The 26,486-nt window shown below is 45.5% G+C and overlaps 1 protein-coding gene across 4 annotated transcripts in view; it reads right to left on the bottom strand.

Annotated features, from left to right (window-relative positions):
* Window positions 1–2,225: 2,225 nt before the first annotated feature.
* Window positions 2,226–26,486, bottom strand: part of ADAMTSL1 (ADAMTS like 1) — an 872,699-nt gene continuing 848,438 nt past the window's right edge. For 3 of the 4 annotated variants that reach the window (XM_090038771.1, XM_090038773.1, XM_090038774.1), the window contains 5 exons: window positions 23,141–23,321; window positions 18,159–18,366; window positions 14,266–14,375; window positions 10,702–10,922; window positions 2,226–7,763 (listed from right to left, as the gene is read on the bottom strand). In XM_090038771.1, the coding sequence (XP_089894897.1) occupies window positions 7,657–7,763; window positions 10,702–10,922; window positions 14,266–14,375; window positions 18,159–18,366; window positions 23,141–23,321 (827 nt within the window). In that variant the 3' untranslated portion in view covers window positions 2,226–7,656. The remainder of the gene's footprint in view (window positions 7,764–10,701; window positions 10,923–14,265; window positions 14,376–18,158; window positions 18,367–23,140; window positions 23,322–26,486) is intronic. The other variant, XM_090038775.1, reaches the window with a different exon arrangement.

The following is a 26,486-nucleotide window of genomic DNA, read 5'->3' as shown; positions in this document are numbered from 1 at the left end:
GTGGGACACAGTTCACAGCTCTATTGAGCAGCCCATGTGCCCCCCGTCACTCAGCTGGCTGGGCACAGGCCTCTCACACCTGGAGGAAGGCATTGATGCTGGTGGTGATGTCCTCCTCAGCAGCAGGGGGCAGGGACATGCAGTGCTGGAGGTTGGCTGTGTGCCTTTCTAAGTGGAAACTAAGCAGGAACTTGCTGCTTGCCAATGCAGCAGGAGCCTGGGATTGGGCATCTTTCACTGGCAATAAGGCATGATAGGATCTAATGCAGGGGTTGGCAACCCCCTGGCAAATGTGCTGAGCATGGCATGCAAGGCCATTTTGCTTGGCATGCCATGGCTGCTGGGTAGCTGCTCTGGGTAACTGCTGCCAGTGACGGAGCCCGGGCTGCTCCCAGCAGGGCTTGCAGCATCCCAGCTGCCTGTTGGAAGCAGCCCAGGATCCTCAGAGGTGTGCACCTCAGAGCAGACAGTGGGGCAGCGCAGCCTACCCTGAAGTGCGCATGCAGTCGCCACCAGCATGGAGCTGATGCCGGAGCTGTGGAACCTGGTGCAGCTGTTTGCAGCCTGCCTGCAGCTTGCTGCAGCTGCCCAGAGCCTAGGTTGGCTACAAAGAGCTGTGCCAGGCTCCAGAGCCCAGTCACCAGCTCTGTGCTGGGAGGAGGGGAAGAGACTGTGATTGCGCTGCCTCAGGCCCCTCCCCCACCGCCCTCTCCAAGGTGTGCCTGCACAGCTGTCTGCATCCTTCTGGCTGCAGCCAGCCCCGGCTCTGGGTAGCTGATGCTAGCCGGGAGCCCAGGCTGCTCCCAGCAGGCATCTGGTACACTGCAAGCCCTGCTGGGAGCAGCCTAGGTTCCAACAGCTACTCAGAGCTAACAGCCACAGAGCCTGGGCTGGGGGACAGGAGCTTTGGGTGGGAGGGCACAGGGCAGCAGGGCTGTTGGACAGGGGCTTTGGGTGGGGGGCAAGGGGCACAAGCAGGGCATCCTGCCATGTACCCCCTGCCCTCGTTTTGTTTTTCTGGCATGCTGGCACTCCGGCACCTTCCAGGGTAGGCATTGTGGTGTTTTTCAGCACTCCGGCCAAAAAACATTGCCTATCCCTGATCTAATGCATGATCCACACAAACATGCCTCCTGCCATGCATGCTATAGCAGGAGGTGCTATTGTGTGGCTCATGCATTAGATCCCATCTCAGTGTAGGGGGGCCCTAAGACTTTTCTGATTTTTATTGTGAAGGGTATGCACATATCTAAGTAAACTTTTGGAAAATCTGAGGAAAATCTCTGTAGTAGTGAAAGAGTGAACCCCTCTTCCCAACCCACCTCTCAATTGAGAATAGCTGCAACATTGTTTGCTGGAAAAGGGCTACAGGAAATACAAGCAAAACTTGAGAGTTGGCACGCACATGGCCTTCCCTAAGGATAAATATGCTTGCTTGCACAAAGAAACCTTTTGATTCCATGAATACATCCCTTTTAGTTCTCTGAATGTGTGAAGAGGAAACTAACAGTTGCACACAAATTGAGGCACTGTGGATAGTGTGCTGGATTTGTACCAGTGTTTATACCAGATTTCATGGCTCAGGACAGTTTGGATGGCTGCTGGAGACTGACAGAATCCTTCTATCAATCTGGTCCTGGACAGCTCTACGACCTCTGTCTGCCACTTCTGCTGCTTTGGGATTTATTTTAGTGGTTGCAGCATTATGACCCATACCTTCCCCACATGGTAGTGGTATCTGCAAATCTCTATAACTAAGGAGTCACTGGCACACCCCTTGCTCTAGGATGAAGAGAACTAAGCTCACTGCTTTTCAGTATTTGTGTGTCTGAGCAAGTAGAAGGAGCCACATGTCCTCGAAGAGTGAACATGATGATGGTTCAAGGTACTTGCAAGCTCCATTAGCGAAGGCAGCTCAGAAGATCAGCTTTGCCAAGTGAGTAACTGTAGAAATAGAGAATGATGCCAGAGGCCCTTCTAAACTCCAGTATCCCTGGTTCTCCTGTTGTTAATGATAAAGAACAATGTGAGGGGCAAGGATTTTTGTGGGTGACATCTTGAGAGAACCAAGTCTGGGTACTTGGTACTCAAAAGCTTATTTACATTCCTCTCAACTGTGCAGTCAATCCAAAAGATACTGGTCCACAAAAGTCCTTGCCTCTCCTATTTTTCCTGGGACATCACCCCAACGCTACCATAATAAAGAAGTCGCCAGACAACAAACATTAAATAAATAGGCTGCATTATCTGTACAAAATTATATAAATACAAGCTTTTTGGCGGAGGGACTGCCTTCTTTTTATAGTATTTAACAACCCTTATAATCTTATTGTGATGATGCTATGTCACAATTCATAGGACAAACATTTAGAATTACATTCATACTGTGCGAAGGTAACAGAAAGGCCTCTCAAGACCTCATTTCTGAATCTTTATCTTAAGCACAGTTAGTTATCCAACAGATGATCCTCTGAATAGGTCTTGCTAGTAAAGTAATGTAAATAAATACCTTGCCTCACTGCCCTTCATTAGTTATTTTAGTAAAAACAACCATCACATTATTATTAAGGAATCTGTCCTTCATTCCATGCATAAAGGCCATGTTGCATATTATAAAAAACCCTCCCCACAAATGTCATAGTTTACAAAAGCACTCTGTACACTGTGAAATGTATCCCAACTTAAATGTGAATACTATTAAAAATAGGAAAAAGACATTATTACCACTGATTTTACAGAAACAAAACTGCAGGGAGATAAAAAAGCCCCCAAATTGTTTTATCTGGACAACATAATGTACAATTATTAATATTGCACTTTTTATACAAGAAATCCTAATAAATATACACAAAAGATATACATTTACATACACAGAAACACATTCTCTTTTCTTCTTTTTAAATAAAAGTTACACTGATTCTTAGTAATAAGTTTTCTTGGAGACCCATTGTAGAGAGCATGTTTACTGCCAAACACACTTTGGAATGACCAAACTGCAGCTGATTTAATGACATTGACCTCACAAAAGAACTTCCAGGCTTGTTGAAAAATCTATATGTAATGGAAGATGCAACATATCAATACTTTCAGAGTGTTTTATTACTTCACCACAAGACGTGAGCCCTGCTGGGGCAACATAAGAGCCACAGCCAAACCTTTAATGCAGAGATGGTCTGACCTGGACATCTCACCCTTAAAGTCTGGGGAAGCTGAGATCCCAATTTTCCAGCTTGAGTCTGTTTTTAATTTTTCATGCATGCAAGGTACTAAGCAATCTAGATTTCCACTGACCTGACTTGAGAGCACCCAGGACTTAGCTTAATGAAGCACTTACCAGAATCAACCTATTGATCTTTACTGCCAGCAGAAGAGAGAAAGAGAGAGAGAGACCCATAATGAGCAAGCAAAGTCACATTACAGATGTGAAATCTGAGCTTTGCCTCTCAGCTCACATCTGCAGAATTCTATTGGTGGACATAAAACTGTGCTGTTTTCTAGCAATCAGGATTCTTGTTTTGGTGTCTTTTAAGAATTGGTACTGCTACTGTGAAACCAATGCTGATGACACTACATTCTGCATACCTACGTAACGGGAATAACCAAAAGGAACAACCATTTTTCTTGGAGACCCATCGTAGAGAGCATGTTTACTGCCAGACACACAGTACAGAAACAACAGGAACAACCATTTTTCATGAGAACTGAGCTGCTGTGATTATCATCACTGGAGGACTTGGCAATTAGGAGAGAAACATTCACAGAATCATAGAATCATAGAAGTAGGGTCGGAAGGGACCTTGTAGATCTTCAAGTCCGACCCCCCACCTGGGCGGGAGAAAAGACTGGACTCAAATGAGTCCAGCCAGGTAGGCATCAAGCCTCTTCTTAAAGATCCCCAGGGTAGGAGCCAGCACCACTTCCCTAGGAAGTTGGTTCCAGCTCCTAGCCGCCCTAACTGTGAAGTAGTTCTTGCAGATGTCTAATCTAAATCTACTCTCTAATAATTTGTGTCTATTGTTCTTTGTCATGCCAGGGGGCGCTAGGGGAAACAGCGTCTCCCCTAAACTCTTCTGGTCCCCTCTAGTGAGTTTATAGACAGTCACCAGGTCTCCCCCCTCAGCCTTCTCTTGTGAAGGCTGAACAAGTTGAGGTCCTGCAGTCTTTCAATGTACAGTCTTCCTTGTAGTCCCCGGATCATGCGGGTGGCCCTCCTCTGGACCCTTTCAATGTTGTCCACATCCCTCCTGAAATGGGGCACACAGAACTGGACCCAGTACTCCAGCTGTGGCCTGACCAGTGTCGCATAGAGGGGGAGGATCGCCTCCCTGGCTCTACTTGAGATGCACCTGTGGATGCACGACAAGGTCCAGTTAGCCCTGCCAACCGTGACCTCGCATTGTCGGCCCATGTTCATCTTGGAGTCAGTAATGACTTCAAGATCCCTTTCTGCCTCTGTGCTCTCAAGAAGGGAGTTTCCCATTCTATAAGTGTGCTGCTGGTTTCTACTGCCTAAATGCAGCACCCTGCACTTGTCAGTATTGAAGCGCATCCTGTTTATGTCAGCCCACCCCTGTAACCTATCCAGGTCTTGTTGCAGTCTTTCCCTCCCTACTAGCGTCCTCACCTCACCCCACATTTTGGTATCATCAGCGAATTTAAACAGGTTATAATTCACCCCATCGTCCAAATCGCTGATGAAGAAATTGAACAGCGCAGGCCCCAGGACCGAGCCCTGGGGGACTCCGCTGCCCACTTCCCCCCAGGTCGAATATGACCCATCCACCATCACCCTCTGAGTACGACCCTTGAGCCAATCTGCAATCCAACTGACTGTGTAGGTCTCAATGCCACAGTCGCCTAGTTTTTTAATGAGGATGGGGTGGGAGATGGTGTCAAAGGCCTTGCTGAAGTCTAGAAAGACTACATCCATGGCAACACCTGTATCCCTTGCCTTTGTGACCTGATCATAAAAGGCAGTCAGGTTGGTCTGACATGACCTGCCCCTAATGAAAACATGCTGGTTGCCCTTGAGCATCACCTCTGAAGCCGGCCCATCACAGATGTGCTCCTTGAGGATCTTCTCAAAGAGTTTCCCAAGGATAGAGGTAAAACTGACAGGCCTATAGTTGCCCGGGTCCTCTCTCTTCCCTTTTTTGAAGATGGGGACCACGTTAGCTATCTTCCAGTCATCCAGCACCTGGCCCGAGCACCACGAGCACTCATAAAACCGTGCCAAGGGCCCTGCAATAACCCCAGCTAGCTCCCTCAACACCCTGGTGTGGAGAGCATCTGGACCCACTGACTTGAACACATCCAGCCCCTCCAGAAGCTCTCTAACCTGGTCCTCCCCAACCTGAGGTCTGGAGGCGTTCCCCTCGAGTCCATCTGGCATCACAGCAGGGAAGTCCCGGTCCCCGCACAAGAAAACGGACATGAAGAATTGGTTAAAGAGTTCCGCTTTCGTCTCTGGCGCAACCACCAGATTGCCCAGAGTACTTTACAGGGGCCCCACATTACCCGGTGCCTTCTTCATCCTCCCTATGTATTTGAAAAAGGACTTTTTATTAGCCTTGATCTTGGACGCTAGTCCTAGCTCTATGTCCGCCTTAGCTTTCCTGACAGCCCCCTACAGGCCTGAGCAGAGGAGGTATACTCCTCTTTGGAGATAGCACCCCCTTTCCACTGGGTGTATGCTGCCTTTTTGGCAAGCAGGCATTCCCGGATGCCCTTGGTGAGCCAGGGGGGCTTTCGGGCACTCTTGCCCCCCTTGCATCTTGTTGGGATGGACTCACCTTGGGCCCTGAGTATCGTTTCCTTAAGGAACGACTACTCGTCCTGGACACAAGTTCCCCTGCCCTCAAGGACCCCAGAGCCTCACCCACTAGACTCCTCACTTTTTGAAGTTGGCCCTCCTAAAGTCTAGGACTACCGTCTTGCTGCAGGCCCTTGACACCCTGTGCTGGATGGTGAATTCCAGCAAGCGATGATTGCTATCACCCAGGTGGTCAAGAACCTGGAGGCCCCTTACCAGGTCATCGCCTGTGGCCAGGACCAAGTCCAACAGGGCGTTTCCTCTGGTGGGACTGTGCACCTCCTGGATTAAGTGGAGGTCCTGTATTTCAGCTAGGAACCTCCTGGAACGGTCCAATGTGGCTGGCTGTTCCTCCCAGCAGATGTCCGGGTAATTAAAATCACCCATGACAACTACATCCCTTGCTTTAAGTGCCTCTGCAGGTTGGCCCAAAAATTCCCGGTCCAGCTCCTCCCCTTGGTTGGGGGGTCTGTAGTAGACCCCCATCGTCAAATTGCTCTCACCACGGTCCCCTTGAATCTTAACCCAGAGCACTTCAGCCTGCCCTTCCTCTGACCCCATTCTGCTGGCAGAGGATGTGTAGTGCTCCTTGACATAGAGTGCCACACCCTCACCTTTCCTTTCTTTCTCTGTCCTGCCTGTAAAGCCTATAGCCCCTAATGCTAACTTCCCAGTCATGGGATGAATCTCACCACGTTTCTGTTAGCCCTATGACAGCTGGGCTTGAACGAGCTATTCTGAGGGCAAGTTCCTCCTGTTTATTCCCCATACTGCGAGCATTGGTATATAGGCATTTAAGGCCTTGCAATTCCTCAGTGGCAGGACATAAAGACCATTTTTACAAACTAAAAATTAGCCGTAAGTCCATAACAGGTCCTAGATCTGAAAGCCCCTGAACTCTGGGAACTTGGGCTCCTTTGTACTCAGCATACGTCTTAAATCATGTTTAGATTCAAAGTGGTAAGTAGCTCTCGTTGCTACGAACATACACCTCTTACCAGTGCTCCACAATGATAGAGCAATATCAGCAGGTTCACAATGTAGTTTGTCAATAGTATATCATTCTGTCTCTCTCTTTCCTCTTCTGTATAATCCTGTACTTCATCTTTCCTTTTGTCTCCTCCTGCTGAGGAGAAAACTATGCACTTATTCAGATGCTTTTAAAATTAATTCATGCCTTACCACAGTTCAGCCTCCTGTACAGATACCAAGGCCCAGACCATCAAAAGCATTTGGACAGTAACCATTTGAGGATCTGGGCCTAGATTCTACTTATAGGAGTGAGAGAAAGGAAAGGGAACAGGAACCCAGTCTTGGAGACAACAGACACTCTTAAATAGCAAAACTATAACTTTATGTCCACAAACCCTTCAAATTAAATACCTGCCTACTGAATGTCTAGTGCTCATATCAGGTTTTCAGCAGCCCAGGGCATGTCAAGCTGTTTGATTCACAGTCTGGTAGTCTGATCTGACGCTAATGGGATGTTTGTTGTGTGGTACTTCCCCATCTCTCTGTTGATGTGTATTTCAAGACCTGCATGCGGATTCCTATACAACTCAGTTCTTCTTGGCACTGTCTTGCTTGTAATATGGTTCAAATCATCTCCTTCTTTTCAGTCCCAGCAAGACCGTTTTGCTGCATTCTGTCTTCCAGCTTAGTAGAAGGGAAGACTTGTCAAGTCCTTTACAACAATGATCCAGTAAAACTTTTTTTTAAAAAGGGGGAGAATAAATAAATAAAATAAAAACCGAATTCTGTCCGATGTATTTTCTTTGTAAGAGTCCTTGCTGTAGTGAAGCAAAGGCTGATGCTCTGTTCCTCCATTTTGGCTGCTCCATTCTTCATGCTTTTCCACAAGTCCCACAGCAGCGAGATTTGAACTGGGTGAGTTGACAGAGTTTGAGTTGCTTCACCTTCTCACAGTACCTGGTGGTGTCTCTGCATTCCACTAATCAAAAGGGAAAAATAAAGAAAAATGTGGTGAAACAATGAAGGAATCATTACCAGGCTCAGAGAAACTGTGATTCTTCGAGAGTGTCTTGTTTGGAAAAGGGGGACATGTACCCCACTGAGGGCACATCTACATATGCAATTAATGTGCCTGATTTTTCTGCACAGAAAATTCAGGTGCATTAAACTGTGCCCAGGCACTCACCTGAGCATGTGCCCATTGGGAGCAAAACTGTTCCCAATGAGAGCAATTCAGTCTAGGGCTGCTCCTGCCCTTTCTGTCCCCTGCAGAAGCCAAGGGGAGCTCCAGGATCCCATGCGTGCCAGCCCTGGGCTGGTAGGGGGCATGGGAGCGGGTCCCAATCTCTGGAGGTAGATGTCTCCCAGCTGCATGGAGATGGGACTGGTCCCATTCTCTGCAGGGTGGGGAGAGCTGTCCCGGCTCTGGGGACAGATGCCTCCCAGCCGTGTGGCAATTGGGATTGCCCTGAGGGTTTCATAGTTTCATAGTTTCATAGTAGCTAGAGTCGGAAGGGACCTAGGTAGATCATCTGGTCCGACCCCCTGCCTTGGCAGGAAAGAGCACCGGGGTCAGATGACCCCGGCAAGGTGCTCATCTAACTTCCTTTTAAAAATCCCCAGGCTAGGATCCTGCACCACTTCCCCTGGAAGGCGGTTCCAGGCCCTAGCCGCCCTGACTGTGAAGTAGCGCCTCCTAATATCTAATCTAAACCTACCCTCCGCCAGCTTGTGACCGTTATTCCTGGTCACTCCTGGCAGCACACGGGGGAACAGGGACTCCCCCAATACCTGCTGATCCCCCCTGACCAGTTTGTAGCAGGCCACAAGGTCCCCCCTTAACCTTCTCTTGTGGAGGCTAAACAGGTTCAGGTCCCGTAGCCTCTCCTCATAAGGCCTGCCCTGCTGACCCCTGATCATACGAGTGGCCCTCCTCTGGACTCTTTCCATATCGTCCACGTCCCTCTTGAAGTGTGGCGCCCAGAACTGGACGCAGTACTCCAGCTGTGGCCTGACCAGTGCCGCATAGAGGGGGAGGATCACCTCCCTGGACCTGCTCGAGATGCATCTGTGGATGCATGACAGGGTACGGTTGGCCTTCTTGACTGCCTCCCCGGGTTTCTCCCGGCTCTGGGGAAATTGGGGCTTAGCCAGGCAGCAGTGGCCCCCTGCTGCCTGGGATGGCTGGGAGCAAATTGCTCCTGGTCAGGGTCTATACAGGTGCTTTAGTGTATTAGTTAATGCTCCATTTTTCTAGTACTGGCACTAGCAAATAGTGAATTAGGCTAATTTAATGCCCAGTAATTGATGCGCATGTGTAGCCAGTGATGCTTTACTGCATATTAGACTAATCTAATGCACAGTAAAAATCATCTCCGTCTACATGTGCACATGTAGATGCACCCTGAGACACTGGACTTCAGACTGAACCTTGAAAGTGGGAATTCAGGTGGGCTCAACAAAGAACTTAACATTCAGCTGTTGTTTCTAGAACATGAAATCAGAGAAGAGGCTAAACAGAGGTAAACATTAGGTTTGTGGAACACAGATTTCAGTGTAGCTCTCACTGCACTGGTTGGGGCTTTTCCCTATCTTAGATATAGGAAGTCAGTTGCTACATGAGAGATAAAGGTGTAAGTAAAACAGGTATAAGATTTTCCCTCCTTAAGCACCTTCATGAACATTAGTCTAGTTCTAGAGCTGAACGTGTAGCCTTGGATAGAAGGATTAAACTGGCTCTAAGATACCTTTTCTTCTTTCTTAAATCCTGGGCATTGGGAGTTCCCTGGTATAACTGCAACAGCTGTGGAAGCCTGTTTAATTTACATCAGCCTCCAGGTATTGCCCTGGTGTGAAATCTCCACAAAATTATCTGTGCTGTGGCACCCACCAAGCCCCACATGGTTCACTAGGGCTTCTGAGGGCATCAGTGGGCAGATTTGCAGCTGTTTTCCATAGTGCCTTTGCCAAAGGACCCTCTCCTGGCTAGCAGTGGGGATTTCATGGATCACAGAATCATAGAAAATGAGGGCTGGAAGTGAGGTTGCATAGTCCAATCTCTTACTCAAAGCCAACTTTATAATCCCAGCCCAGGCTTTGTTTAGCCAGATCTATTTGAGGGCCTATTTATGCCACTGACCTTTTTATTTGGCCCAAAGGGTGAGGGCGAGGGCGAGGATCTCATCACCTTCAAGCTCTAGCTGTGTCTCTGCCCTATTCTCTTTGATTAAGACAACTCATTTGGGGAGGATTGAAGGGGAGGGGAATGTCTGCCAAGTCACTGTATTTGCATTTAGAGGAAGGAGAACACCTGGTGTAGGTGCTGTTTTCCCTACAGTGATGCTGCAGAGTGGTGTTCTGCACAGCACTGGAATCTCTGACTACATAGCATTCTCTAGGAATGGGTCTTTAAGCTCAATAATTGGGAACTATAACTGGCAAAGGGTAAGTGATCTGCATTTTTGCTGCCTGCTGTACCCAGATGGAAACTTAACATATAAAGCTTAACTTTGGGAGAGGCACATCTGTTCCAGATTACTTAGACCTTTTTCAGTATTTATAACTTGTATGCTTTTTTGCAGGCCCAATTAAATGCTTGTCACCTCAAAGCCACTTCTACTCCGGGAATTTCCAGCACTAGCCAGCTACTCTCCTTCAGGCAAACAATCTATTTCTAACTTTTCTTTTTCTCCATGCCAGTAACAGAAACTCAAGACAACCCTTTTCCTTATTAGCAATGGGATATTCCACTGGTTCCCACCCCTAACAACAACAACCAATTTGTGAGCTATTCTTGTAGAAATGTTGGATTTTGCAGGCTGTATTGCTCAGCTTGTTAAATAAATATTTGCCCAAGAACCCCACTGTACTCTGGGTCCCAGGTTCTGCAGCGAAGATTTTTTCCTGCAGGAACATACTATTTTCACAGGGGGTGATGTTACAGCGTTGCCAGTTGGAAGGCCTTGGTCTCCAAGAACAGTAGAGCTCTTGCACAGGTTTGTTGGTGCGGACATGCACACATTCCACACGCCTTGACTGGAAGCCGTAGTTACCACAGGTAGCCGTGCACACAGTCCAAAGACTGACTCTCCAGTGCACACCGCAGAGCTCTGTCCAGCAGTTCTGAGTGCTCAAAGGCCTGTGAGTAGAAGGGACTTGTGTATTATCAGCATACAACACAAGAAACAAAACAGGGAATCACACGTGGTCTTCCCCAAGTACTGGAAACAGGAACACTGATCCTGAGCTGCTGGTCTTGATCCAGTGCAGCTCCATTGTCCAAATGGACTAAGCCAGTGGTTTTCAACAGGGCTGCGAGAAATTTCATCGGTTGTTTCATTTTGAAGCTGTTTTGATGCATTTCAAGCTTGAAACAGTGAAATCCAAATGAAACAAAAGACTTCGACACAGCTTCAAAATGAAATTAGGGCACTTGAAACATTTTGAAAGTTTTTAAACATTTTGAGTTTCAAAACTGGGCTTACTTGGCTTCAGCATTGGTTCCAACTGGCAGCAGCAGCATGCCATCATCCTGTGCACAGATCCAGGGGCCCGCGCCACCTGGGAGGAGACTGGCACAGCCCTGCAGCCCTCCAAGGGGGTGTGGGCCCTGGGATCTGCATGCGGAATGACAGCAGGCTGTTTCTCCTGGCTGGGGCTAGTGGCAGCAGCAGTCTTCCCAATGCTTGGCATGGGCTGTGCACAGTGCCGGTCCCAGCTGACAGCGGCAGCCTCCTGTCATCTGGTATGCAGATCCGGGGGCCTGCACCCCTGGGAGGAGTCTGGCATAGGCCTGCAGCCCTGCGGGAGTGCTGGCTCCTGGATCTGCATGCTGGATGACAGGAAGCTGCCACTGCCAGCTTGGACTGGCGCTGGGGAAATTGCTGCTGCCACTGTCCCCAGGCAGCAGTGGCAGGCTCCTGGGAGGATTGCAGAGCTGTGCGCTCCCGGATCTGTGTGACAGATCCAAAGAGACTGCTGCTGCCACCTATGATTGGCACTGGGCACAGGCATCAGAGGCAGCCTCCTGTCATCCAGTGCACAGATCCAGCAGCCCGCAGCCCTGGGAGGACTGTGGGGCTGTGCCCGACTCCTCCCAGGGGTGAAGACCTCTGAATCTGTGCACTGGATGACAGGAGGCTGCTGTTGCTTCCCAGGGCCAGCGGCAGCAGCATTCTTGCTGGTGCTGGGCATAGGCTGCGCCTAGTGCCAGTCTCAGGCACCAGTGGCAGCTTCCTGAGGGCCCACACCCTCAGGAAGACTGTGAGGCTGTGCCCAACTCCTCCTTGGGGTGCGAACCACAGGATCTGCAGGTTGGATGACAGGAGGCTGCCACTGTTGCCTGGGGCCATCACCTTGGTGCTGTGCCCAGCTTTGGTCCCAGGTGAGAGTGTCAGCCTCTTCTCATCCAGCACACAGATCCAGGGGCCCACACCCCCAGGATGGCCGCGGGACTGTGCCAGACTCCTCCCGGGGATGCAGACCCTTGGATCTACGTGCCGGATGACAGGAGGCTGCTGCTGCTGGCAAGTGTCATGAGTTTTGCTTTGAACAATGTGAGGTTCAGCTTCCCAGAAACCTCTACACCTATCTCCTTGAAACTTGGCAGGCTTCATGCCCTCAGAATGGGCTATTTTCATCCAAATCAGGCAAGAAATGACAAAGGCTTAGGCATTTTCATGATTTTCCATTATAGCCTATGGGCGAAATGATGAAATGGGTAGAAACAGCTAAACATTTTTGATGAAACAGAATGGAATAATGCTTTGAAATTAAATTAAATGATGAAATGAAACACTGTCCCTTTGAAATGGTGAAACGGACATTGAAACAAAATGGTGCTGTTTTGCACAGCCCTAGTTCTCAACCTTTTTTCATTTGCAGACCCCTTTCGAAATTTTAAATGGAGGTGCGGAGCCCTATGAATTTTAAGTGTGTATTCACATGCTTTTGCTTGATCATAGTAATCTTTTGTGGATCCCTTAGACATAGTCTGTGGACTCCCAGTGGTCTAAGGACCACAGATGGAAAACCACTAGACTATGATAAAGCTCTGGCTCACTGACTTCAACTTACGACAATATAGCTAGGCTCAGAGGGCCAAGTCCTTAGTTTAGATATATAAACTGCTATAGGTCCAGTGGAATTACTGGAACTATATGACACTTTACATCCATTGAGGATCTCGCCTAATTATTTTTAGCATTTCTTTCTATCCATAAAGCATATAACAATCAGATGCTGCTTACAGATGTAGTGAAGAATTGTCATGAACAAAGAAGTGACTAATAAAAACCAGCAAACCTGCATTGCTTATAAACCCAACACTCTGGTTTCTTTGTAATAGTTTGACAGATGACATAAGCAAAAACCTGTGACCCCAATGTAACTTTTTCCTTCTGTACATGCTATCAGATAATACCCAGGAATGTTTGGTGCTCATTTAGTTGTCATACAGAGGAAATATTGAGATTATGAGCCAAGAAACCTATTAGATTATTTTTATCATGATTTGAGGTATGCACTGATTTTCAGCTCAAATTTTTCACAGAAGTTCTTTGTGTTTGTTTTTAATTTACAGCTCATGGGATTTGCCACTCTGGCAGTTCTGGAGACTGAACTATATTAAAGACAGCAACAAGGTGATCTTAACTCTCTTCTAGAATGATTTGTTAAATCTGGCTAGAAACAGACATTGTCTTTGTGCCATCATAAACATTTTTATGGTGCCACAAAGCAAAAGCGAACTTGCCATAAATGCACACATTTTTGGCTGTGATAAAAGGTTCTATTAATCTATGCTGCTATTTTGGGTGCTGCTAGGGCTTCAGGGCCTGATCCTGTGTACTCTGGAACTCCTCTAGCTGCACTGGATTGGCGCCTGAAGGCCCAGGAGTGCCTGCCTGGATGTCCTTATTTGTGGAACCATGCACATTGTGCTATTGCACCATGACTCGAGATATGCATCTACAAGTGGGGAACCCAGGGTTCCCCTATTTGTAGTTGTCCCACAGGATTGGACCCCTGGGAACAGCAGGGCTCCAAACCTGTAGTACAATGGATGATTTTTGTGTTACCTAATGAAGCAGGTCAGCTCTGCTGGGGCATATCCTGGCACAGCTGATACTACAGCCAAAATGATGTCTGTTTTTAGCCTCTGTCTCCAAAGAGTCTTTGGTATCCCTACCAAGTTTGCCAGTTGCTGGCTGATTAATGCTAGTTGTGACAGTTTTTGGTCATGTGGGATGCATGTTCACTAGAAGGGCAAATCTGCGCCTTCTGTGAAGAGATGGCCTTAAAACCACTGTGGGCCTAAGTCTCCTGTCACACCATTCTTACACATATATCCATTGACTGCAACATATTTTTCCTGTTAAGTGAATCAAGCCCCTAAATCCAAAAGATAACTGTAAAGATATTGGTCCCAGTCATAAATTTCTGTATAAAACAGTGGTTATAGTGAGGAAAGATTTCACTTCTACCTTGGCAGGGCACTACACTGATCAGAAGAAACAGAAGTGCCATCTTTGGTCTGACAAAAGATTTTTCTATGTTGCACAGCCAATCGCAGTCCAATACACGGCCCATTACACTGTGAATATAGAAATAATACACTCAGTGGAAGAAAGGGACAGCATGTAGCCTACTTCTGAAGCTCTTTCTAGGAGCAGATAAACAAAGGTGCATGTCACTGTGAGGTAGATGCTCTCGATCACTTTACACCGGCCTGTAGGCTTTCAAGATCAAGTGTGCAGTCATCTTGTATCCCATTTAGCCTCTCTCAGGCAGCATTAAAACCAATTTCTGTATCACTCTGTAGATTTACTCCCCTTCCCTTCCAAAATTTCAATCTTAAATCCAAGATTGACCAAATAAAATGCTCTTTTATGCTATTTTTGCAGCGCTTGTGATTCATACAGGAATTCTTGCTGTATTCCTTTTGCTGTGCATGTTACAGCTTGTACTCTCACAATTTATAGGCCAGTGGCTAATAACAAATGAGAATCAGACCAAGAACATCTTTCCTTAAACTAACAATTTAAAAACTTTGCACAATAATAAATTAGAATGAAAAACCTAATGAACATAGCGGATCAGCAAGGCTTTTCAACACCTAGTGACTCAAATTCACCAGTTGCACACTGAAATTTAATATTCTTCTCCCCTTCCTAGTTTAAATCACAGACAGCCAAAGATATGGAGCACCATTTCATTAAGTGTTCATTAACCTGCTTGATTTCTAGGCAGTCAATCTCTACTAACTTTTTCCAGCAGGGTCCTGCTGCTTGGGACATGGAAGAGAATGGACATGAATGCCCCCAATACCACTAGTGGGTAGGGATTTTTCCTGACTGTAGTCCTAACCTCTCTTATCTCCTTCCTCTCATAAACTCTTTTGCCCCTGCAGAGCCTCCTCACACAACCCCCTCTCCTGCTGTTGGTTTTCACTTCCCTGAGGGCTGGAAGAGAGAGAAGCAAGTCAATACAAGGCATTCAAATGCTTTCACTGGACACTGGGTCAGACCCATACTGAGAAAAGGTGCATAGAGAAGACATTCATTTGAGTAGGCAGATCATGGGCAAGATATGTACATGCTGGCAGTGTTCATCACCCACAAACTTGAGTCAATGGGAATTTTTGTTTTGAAGCACTGTTTGATTAGAAGAAAACTCAGACCTTGGAGGTCAAACAGCCTACAGTGATTTGCTTGCAGCAAATGAAAGAAGACGGGAGAAAAAAGCAAGGAATTAGTTTTGGAGAGGATTAAGTCATCTTTTTATTTTCTTTATAGTTTGGGGAAGCTAATCACTGAACCTGGTCAATATGAACCTGACGTCACCTTGGGTGAACTCTGTAATACAATAGTGAAATGTCACTGATCTGCAGCCAATGTGCTATTCCTAATTGTAATTAAATAATTTTCTTGTAGTCATGGCTTGGAACTGAGCAGTCTAGGTTTACATGGATGTTGAGAATTTTTTTTTCAGGTGGGAGAAATATTATACTGAAAAGCACAAAGGTCAGATGTAACAGATGAATTCATGCCTCTGACGACCTAGACTGGGTATGACATCATGTGGAATGACATAACCCACCAGGCAGATAAAACCACCCCTGCAAGGTAACCGGCCAACAGCAAGAGTTATACAATCCTTACCTGAAATTCCAAAGGAAGTACAAATTGAGCAATTTGCTTCTTTTTTTAAAAAGAATACTGCAGTCTTTAATCATATACACTTCATGATAACTCAATCTAATTTTCTGAATCAATTTCTTCCAAAACATACATGCAGTTAGTTTCAGATGATCAACAGAAATGGTTATTTTGCTAAAACCTCTGAATGCATTGCAATAAACTTTGTTCCTCTAAAATTTTGTAACATTGATTATTACTTTTGATTAAGCAAACTGGCCAGTGTTGCATGCTGCTTAATAAGTGGCTTTTTAAATTTGTGTTCAGGACTATGTTTAGAAAAGAGTATGACTAATTGAGACATAGCATCACATTGCCATGTGAGAGATAACAGAATGAGATAGTACACTTTATTTACCATTGCTTTCCAATTGTCCTACCATGCAGTGAAAGACTACAAAATAGATAATGATGACATTACTGAGGATAATGTCATCATTGTATATACAACACTTATGCTATGTAATAATTTCAATAGCCTTTTGGTGGCTTTCACTAAACTTGTTTCCTTATCAAGGCCTGACCAATACTTTTATGATGTTGATTGAAAGATACGACCACTTCAGATTTGCTACAGATAAACTGTTCTTTCATCAAAAATGTCTTTCCTGCCAAAAGTGACATTAAAATATTTGACTAACGCATCAAAGCAAAGCAAATTAGCCCCTCTGGATTAAAGCCTGTTTTTGATTCAGTCTACGCCCCTAGGTAAGGACTTGAACAGGAGAACTTCTGGATTCAAGCCTCTGCCTTGGCTACAACTATTAGCTCTGTAGGCCTAGACTGTTGCAGACTCAGTAACCTTTAATTGTGGCCCAGCCATTATTGAATGAGAGCAGGTTGAATGGTATCACATTGCCTGCATGTGGGCTGCAACCAAAGTACATACTTCTTCTAGGAGCTTTGCTAGTGTGGAGAGTTCCATAGAATGAAAGACCCCAGGGTCTCCACAAGAAGAGGATTTCACACATAGTACTATGAATTATTTACAGCTTACAGAAACCTTTGTAATGCCTGAGGACTATGTTAAGTAGTGAGAGTTTCAGAATTTGCAAATTAATGTATGGAATTCTTAAAATGATTTGAATCTAGTCTTGTGTGACACTTTCCTTTGTGTACCAGTTCAAGTGACCTGGATTTCACAAGATCCCAGGCAACCAGGAAACCTTTGCAAATTTGGGGATTTATAAAAAGACCCTCCTACATGTCCAGGAAAGGAACGCTGAATGAAAGGAATGTTAAATGCTGCATAACCCAGATATTCAAAGTTTGGAAGAATGTGGGCTTCCTTACATTCAGATGCAAAGAAAAGTTTTATCAGCGGAAGCAAGGATTGAATGGGCCATGAGAGCTGACCAAACCTCTCTCTCATGGAGACTGACTTTTTTCAACCCATATTGAGACATTGGCCCAGCAGCCTGCGGAGGCTTTTGCTGCCAGTGTCCAAACTGCAGCTGTTCAGGAAAAGGGTTACGAACTTGCCAGGGTTATGTTCATCAGTGTAAATAACTGCAGAGAGGGACTGAAAGAAGAGTAGGGAAGCAAAGGGCTAGGTGCAACCAGCCTTTAATAAGTACACAACTCATCATACAAGAGACAAAGCAGGGAACATTTCTCAGCCCCAGGCAAGAACCAGTCACAAGCACAGTTGCTGCACCTGGAGAAGTGTTGAGACTATTTTCAGCTAACTCTCCTCAAGCACGCACATCAGGGAAAGGAGAGGGTAGGGCCACATTTGGCTTACAGTACAGAACAGTCTGGCACATTGAAGAGGGTGTGAAAACAGGCTGCTCCAACCCAGGGGATGCATTTTTCCCCCCTCCCTTCACAAGCATCAGGAAACTTGCAGTTGGTTATGCCTGACTAAGGCATGTTCCCTCCATAAGCTCTCCTTGAGAGAGTGTGCTTCTGTGCTCAAGGCAGTGCCCATCTGGGACAATTCAACTGAAAATGCCCCTGCATGGGATCAGCCTGCTGTCTTTGTGAAATTCATGATGTTTAGTTATACCAATAATCCCATGTATAAAACATGAGGCTGTAGGCTGTCAGGAGCTCAACTGCCTCTTAACCATTCACACACCATATTAATGATGGATGCAGAAGCATTGCTTTCATTTTCAGTTGCCACCCTGCAAAACAAGAGCATGTGTGTGTGTCTGCATTTTTTATTTGGTCCTTACCTGGCCCCAGGAGGAGGCCCCCCACTCCATACATGGTTGCCTGTTACAGGACTGGGTGTCCACTGGCCGTTTAGCCACTTCAGCACATGCATCGTTCAACATGGGGGTAGAGCTGCCTGCAGCTGTCAGTCTCTGGCATGTCACCCGGCGGGTCTGGACCCCTCCACCACAGCTTTGAGTACAAAGGGACCAAGATGTCACCATCCACCTGATGAAGTAATGCAAAGGAGGTCAGGGAGCAGAAACACAGTAGAGAGTCATGAGTGGCAAAAGAAATAGAATCACGGATACTACAGAATACAACTCCCCTGAACTCACATATGTACTTCAAGAAAGGTAGCCATGCTGAGAGGTGCTGAGTGCCCTCAGCTTCCATGGAGGTTGAAGGGGAGCGGAGGAAATTCCACACCTCATATGAGTCTATTCTCTAGAAAGCAGTATCTGTTACACATAAGAATCTCTGCTAAGGTTAATGGGTCTTTAAGGTAAATTATTTTGCTTTTCCCTTGGATTTGTTTGTAAAACACAAGTAGCTATTTCTAATAGAGTTCTATTTCCTGGTGGTGTAACTGGCTATCTAAGAATTACTTAAGTATCCTACTGATATAAAGCTAGCCTGCAACTCCCAAGCCACTCCCCATTTTGCTATGGACATTGGGGGCATGCTGATGCCTCCCCAGCCCTTGCTGACTCCTGGTCCCTGCACCTTCTCATTGGCAGTCAGGATCATTTAGAACATCTTCAGGCTACCCTTGTTCTATGGGGTTGGACTGGTGCTCAGGGAACTCAAAAATGGGGAAGCAGGAAGGGCATTATTGCACCTTTCCTCCCAAGATGAACTGTGCATCCCAGGGCTGAAACTGAGCATCTGAACTCAAACATGAGTTCATTTTTAAAAGGCACTAAAATTAACAAAATAATAACAATGATGATGAAATCAGAGATCAGCTCATCACCAGCTACAGATGGGGATAACACAGTTATTTTATTGCTTAGAGATCAGTTGTCGTCTTCCATGCTCTGGATAACATGAAACAACAATGCTCTCCTGCTTGTGTGATTTGCAGCTCGTTGCTGGCTGTTAGATCTGCTTTGTGGAACATTTGAGAAAGGTGGATTCTTTGACAGCAGTGAACTGTGGCCATGTCCCTGTGTAAGCACTGAGGCTAATGGGGATACCAAAACTCTTTGGGAGCTGGGCTTATGTGCTGGGAGAAACCAAGCTTTTAATGAGAAGAGACAAAGTAAGCCCCTTCCTAATGCAATGGTGCAATATGCAAAACAATATTTGGAGAGAGGCTGGGGAAAGGAGGGAGCCAAGTGATTATCAGTTCTCTGAGGATTTTAGGTCAACTCAGGACCATGGCTCAAGCAGAATTCAAGCTACTTAGCAGGATTTATGGGTTATGGGGAAAAGCTCAGCATCTCCCTGAACACCAGCATCTTATGGCTATTTTACAACCTAGACAATGGGTGCATTCCAATCCTTTGGACCCCTTCTACTCATGCAAAGGCATTCACTATATTTCATCAGCATTCTGCTTCTTATTACTCCCCACTATTGCAGAATCAGGAAGTAACATCAAATAAAATAAGGAAATAAGCAAGCTCTCAGCAAAGGGGAAACATTATTTCTCTTCTTTGTTTCCTGTAGTTTGGCAGGGCTGAACTTGCAGCTTCTCTGCCCCTTGTAAAGCTCTGCCTTGTGCTTCAACCAACTTTTATTTCCAAACATACATTTCAGCAGTTTTCTTGGGAGCTGGGAGAGAGAAGTGTGGACTTCATTACATCTCAGAAAGGGGATAAAAGGACATAAATCATTCCTGTGGAAATATTCCCATCAGCAAGTCAAACTGCAAATATTAATGAGCACATTTCATATTTCATCAAGTCTCCCCTGGTTTCAGCTGCTTCTTATGACTCAGCTGGCAGGCCTGAAAACATTGCCCAAAGAGAGGTACAGCAATACATCACAGAAAGGTACTGAAATGGCAGCCCTGCCATCGGCCTGCACCACAGTTAGAGCAGATTCCTGAAAAGCTGGCTGCTTTGTTTTCATCAAGGCTAGGGATAGACATTGAAAAAGTCTGAGCCTGAAACGATTCAAACTTTGCAGGTTAGTTTAACCTGGCTAGGCTAAATCAGTTTTGTAACCAGACAGACTTCCCAGTGATGCAGGCATATGCCTGCAGTGGGCCAGGCTAAAAGCTGGGGGCACTAGAGCAGCCCTCCCTTCCCCTGTGCAGCGGTAAGCTGAGGGGTGGCATGGCCAGACCCTGGCAGGGTGCTCTGATTACACCAGCAGGGAATTGATAACAGTGTTTATCACCCCATCAAGAAAACAACAGAGGGACATTACCAGTTACCTGCTGATTCTGCCTGTTGATTCAGCATGAACTGTAGCCAGCATGTGGTCTGCTAGCTAATAGACTGACACCTCTCCACAAGGCAGAGGGAAGTGGGAGTTTCCTGCTTAGCAGGGAGTGGTGATGCGGAGAGGGGAGCAGCCTGCAGTCCCTGCTGTAGCTGTAGCCAAGAAGCAGAGCGGAGGGGGCAGCCCTGGTGTAGAGCAGAGACCCCTGCCCAGCCCAGAGAGCATGCTGGGATGCTGGGAGAGTCTGGTTTATCTTAAACCAGCAAGGGGTCTCAGACAGACATTGCATAAACTGGGTTGAGCCAAATCAGTTAAGTCTGATACTACATTCAACAAGGTTTATCTCAAAATGGCCATTATTTCAGCCATTTTTAAACTGGTTTATGTGCAGTGTTCTGTTACAGGGTTAAATGAGTTTCTGATCACTTAAACTGGTTTATGTGTAATGTCTGTCCCTAGCCCAAGACTCCTTCCATTACTCAGCGGAATTCTGAGTGTCAGAAACTATGGACTCATGCCTAGCTCAAATATAGAACTACAAAACCAGGGTTAACCTGCGGAGGTTAGTGGAGTTACACTGAGTATTTCTTTGTGTCACTGTGATCAGAAACTAGTCCTATCACCACAACTGTCCAGTGCACCTTGTCTTTGTGTAGAAGCAAAAGTTGAGCAAGGCAGATATTTAAAAAAAAGCAGGAAAGGAGTTTTTGCATAGAAAATTTGTTGCACAGAAGTCTTGAGTGAGGAGCCACTGCAGTGCAGAACTGAGGCTTGTTAAAAGCTGGGGAGGGAATGAACTTTCTGGACAATGACAGGAGACTGTGGGCTAGGTTTTGTCCTGTACCAAAACCTGCGGGCATTAGAGACTGTGGTGGGTTGGAAACAATTCGCAAGCTGGTTACCATTCATGGATTTGCAAGCTCTCCTGTCATTAATGTCAGTTCTCATTTTTCCACACGAACACCCTTGAGGTTAAAAAAATATTAAGCCTCATGGAAAGGAGCACAGAAAAGATCTGATATATTATGAAATGTGCCATCGCATAATAACTTTCTACTACCAATCTTGGAGAAATCACTAGTTGACACTGTTACACATGGTTTTGCAAGTGCTTTTTAGTGCATCGTTGAAAAATGATGTACTGTTAACTTTAGGAGGTACTTTTTCTTTCAGAAGGCACTACAGATGAGAGAAGAGTTTGCTCTGTTTTACTCTCCTAGTTCATAGGGAAGAGTTGCTTCTTAGTGCCTGAGCAATGTTGCTGGGGCTAAATTTCTGAAACATGGAATTGTTTACATGCTATTTCTGACTACCTTTATTCTAGGTCTGGTGTATGCAGTGTAAACAAAACAAGTTACTCTACAAAAATACATAGGTTCTGTTAGGGTAACGATATGAATTTTGGGGAGCACTGAGAGTGCAGCTGAATTAAGGCTTTTTTCTGCATCTCAGCAGAGCTGCTGGTCACAAGGCAGAATGATGTATTAAGAATAACCTTGCAAATGCTTAGGCAGTTTTCTAAACCAAGTTGTAATGTTAGAGCCCATTGTGTAAGAAGAACAAGATGCAGCCCACCTGCTATCATCAGGAGATAAAGCAGAAGCAAGACCTTAGAGATGAAGGAGTCAGCAAAAAAACAGAAAAAAACAGTGATTGACCGAGAGTACCCGAGTTCATGGCCTTACGCATGCGCTCCTAGCAGAGAGGCATGTAAATGAATAAAAGGCACAGGCAATTATATGCTAATGAAGTAAACAGTAAACTGAGGAGGAGCTTGAGATGGGAGGAGAAATGGGTGGAACAGAAGGAGGAACAGAGGTGGAACAAATGTTAATATGTACGAACCAAGGTGTATAAAAGGTGAAAAGAACAATTGTTCAGTGCAGGCCCCCGGTTTGTTAGTTTTTTGGGACCCTTGTCTGAAGCTGTCCCCATTCTGAATAAAGCTGTTGTGAGCAATGTGCACTCCCTGCTTGCTCTGGCTAATGAGTAACAGGATCCATGAGCAATTGGATCATCATCTCCCTAGTTGTTGGGTGCTGCATGGAGTTGGGGTCTAACAGGTTCCACCTCACTTATTTCTCTGCCAGTGAGAAACTGACCTCAAGGCCCTAAAATCTGCTTCTCCTTGGCAGAGACAGAGAGACAAAAAATGTATTTATACCATAAGAGCATCCCATTCAGAACCAAGACCATCTTTCCTAGTTGTTGGACAAACAGAAAGGCACTGTCACTCTTCCAAACAGTGCACAATTAGTCTGGAGTTGACAAAGATTCAGATAACTAATGAGGTTTGAAGCACAGAGGAAAACTGTCCCCTCTAGATTAGAAGGCAGAGTAGATTTGCACCTTGTGGACTAACCAAAGCGTGTGTGTTATGTGCGTGTGTATTGCTAATACATTGCTATACGTTTCTAATAGTGAACTGTGGGCAATCCCCTCTAATAGAAGTAGTAGAGTCCAGCTCCAATTCATACCATGAATGTTTTCTCTAATCCTTGCTGTTAGTCAAGATTTTTTTCCTGGACAAACCCTAGAAAAGCTGATAATTTGTTGTCCAGTGTAGAGTTAAAAGGATATATGGCATATCAACCATGCAAAGACGAACCTGGAAGGACAGTCTCTTCTGTTACAAGCAATGGGTTGTAGCATTGGCTTGGGCTTCTCTTTGCAGAGGGATATGTTGACCTCTGTCCCACCTAGTAAGCACCGGAGTAGTGGTAGCTGCACCCCTCTGTTACCACAGGAAGCTGAACATGCCATCATCTTGTCCACTGACCACCAATATTCTGTCACAACCACAAGACACCAAAATTAACATTTAAAAACTGTCTGTAAAAGCCTGTTAGTAAATAACAGAACTAGATGACTCTATCATCATTCTGGAGATGTCTTTCAAGTCAAAATTACTCTTAATAAATATTTGGAATAGATGCCCCATGTTTGGGAAAAGTATTCTTCCTACAAAGCACGAGGAAATTCTACACTGCTTAGGTCACTGTCTTTTTTAATATGGCAAAAGCTTTGCCATGTATTTATCTATATAAGAAACGGCATAGGTGATATGTGATTTCAGCTCCTTTAATTATTAGTGCACTAGACTGTGATTTCATAGTTTCATAGTAGCTAGGGTCAGGAGGGACCTGAACAGATCTAGCCTGACCCCCTGCCACAGGCAGGAATGAATGCTGGGTTCACAAGACCCCAGACAGGTGATCATCCAACCTCCTCTTGAATTTGCCCAAGGTAGGGGCAAGGACAACGTCCCTGGGAAGTTGGTTCCAGATTTTGGCCACCCTAACTGTAAAATATTGCCTTCTGATCTCTAACCTAAACCTATTCTTCATCAGCTTATTACTATTGTTCCTCATTACCCCAGGTGGTGCTGGGGAGAAAAGGGCTCTACCTATTTGCTGTTAATCTCCCCTGATGAGTTTGTAGGCAGCCACCAGGTCCCCCCTCAGCCTCCTCTTGCTGAGGCTGAACAGGTTCGGGTCCCTCAGTCTCTCTTCATAGGGCCTGTCCTGTTGCCCTCTCACCAGCCGGTGGCCCTCCTCTGAACCCTCTCCAGGCTGGCCACATCCTTTTTAAAGTGCAGCACTCAGTACTGGATGCAGTACTCCAATTGTGGCCTGACCAAAGTCGCATGGAGAGGGAGTATCACCTCTCTGGACCAGCTTGAGATGCATCTTCAGATGTATGACAAGGTATGGCTAGATTTGCTGGCTGCAGTCTGGCATTGGCGGCTCATGTTCACCCTGGAGTCAATAACGACTCCAAGATCCTGTTCTGCCCCTGTGCTTTCAAGAGGGGAACTTCCCAGCCTGTATGTATGCTGTGGATTCCTTCTCCCAAGGTGCAGCACCCTGCATTTATCTACGCTGAACCCCATCCTATTCTTATTTGCCCACTTTTGTAGTATGTCTTGGACAGCATGCTTTCCACCCCCTCGTCCAAGTCACTAATGAAGATGTTAAACAGTGCGGGCCTGAGGACCGAGCTCTGGGGTACCCCACTGCTCATATCTCACCAGGTTGAGTACAACCCGTCCACCACTACTTGCTGGGTGTGCCCCATCAGCCAATTTTTTACCCATTCAACTGTGTAGGCATCAATGCTACAGTCGCTTAATTTATTGATGAGGATGGGGTGAGAGAGTGTCAAAGGCCCTCTTAAAGTTTAGAGAGACTACGTTCACTGCGACACCATCATCCAAGGATTTGGTTACTTGGTCATAAAAGGCAATCAGGTTGGTCAGGCAGGACCTGCTTTTGATGAACCCATGCTGATTGCCCATGAGCATGACCTCCCTGCTGGCCTCCCACAGATGTGCTTCTTGATGATTCTCTCCAAGCTCTTCCTGAGGTGAGGCTTACAGGCCTTTAGTTACTTGGGTTCTCTGTACTTTGGAAGACTGTAATTCCCTACTTTGCAACAAACTTCCCGTGTGACCATAGCCAAATCACTCAGTTCTCTCTGTGCTTGTGTTCCAGCTCTAAAATGGGGATAAAAGCTCTTTCATTATGAGAAGGAGATAATCAGATACTATGGTAATGGAGAAAGGGACAGATACATACAGGCCCTGGGGGATATTTTATAGCAATCCTGCATGATACTTAATTGAATCATCCAATGGAATTTAACAGAAAATACTAACCTCTATACACTTATGAAGTCATTTCAAGAAATTTAAAAGAGAATTGATATAACTAACACACAAATGTGTAGAACTGTAGTCCCATTAAGTTAATGGAATTATACTGATTTAAACTAGTTGATAATATGCTTTTATGCCAGTTAAACCAGGAAATTCAGATCCACTCAAACAAATTATGATGTCTGAACTGAATATTTAGAGTTGTCCCCATCTGATTTCTATACAGCACAGTTCACCCACAAGTTTTCAAGGCACTTGGAAAGTGGAAGGACTTTGTTTACAGTATACGCAATGCGCAATATATATTATTATTGTAAAATATTATATATAATAGTGGGAAAAAGTGATAATCTTGGTTTTAACTGTATATTTTTAATATTACTAATTCTTGGATATATGCAAAACACCCAGTAATTTTGAGGCACAGGAGATTTTGGTGTCATATGGCTGAATCTCCAGTGAGAGACTATCAAGGGGCACAACTGCAGGTAGACAGTAGATATTTAATGCCCTCCTTTGCAAACCTACCCGTAACTTGCAAAACTTATTCAAATTCTAAATCTAAAATTAGTGGCAAATGATACCCAAAAATTAAGTTCTGAAGAGGAAAAGTAGTATGCGATTATGGGGTCATCTGACCTCAGCACTCTTTCCTGCCTAGGCAGGGGGTCAGACTCGATGATCTGTTGAGATCCCTTCTGACCCTAGCATCTATGAATCTATGAAAAGATCAGCTAGTAAAATTAATCTGTAGACTGTTAGCAATCTAAAGTGATGCTTTCAAATTCCAATTCAAATACATATATTAACAACAACAACAACTTTGGTCACCGTTTCTCAGCTGGTGATTCATGACCCTCAAGAGATTCATTAAAGTGAGTCAGAGGTGTGGAAAATATTACTGAAATCTAAAACAAAGAAAATCTCATCCCTACTCCCCTGCATTCCCTTATCCTACAAGGCCATGTCTTAGTTATTAACCTCAGAACAAACCTGGCAATACAACATGTAGCTTTGTCATGGTTATCCCTGGTACCCCTGATAAATCTCATGGGCACATCTAAATCTCATAGTAAATGAAAGGAGGTCACAAAATAATTTCACGTTGAATAAAGTGTCTCCAGTCCAAAAAGATATTTTGGGATAGAGCCAACCCTCATCTGGTGCTGAAGGGTAGGGCGGGTGGATTGGCACCGCCCTTATGGGGCCCTAAAATGAGCTCCCTCTTCTCCCTTTTCCCCCTTCCATTCTGAAAAGAGAGCCAGGGCTGGGAGGGAGGAGGGGCTTTTGCTAGGGA

This window comes from Crocodylus siamensis, chromosome 3, assembly GCF_052110815.1.
Source record: "Crocodylus siamensis isolate JL-2025a chromosome 3, ASM5211081v1, whole genome shotgun sequence".
Taxonomy (NCBI): domain Eukaryota; kingdom Metazoa; phylum Chordata; order Crocodylia; family Crocodylidae; genus Crocodylus; species Crocodylus siamensis.
The sequence above is the reverse complement of the archived record's forward strand: the minus strand, read 5'-3'. Positions and strand labels throughout refer to the sequence as shown.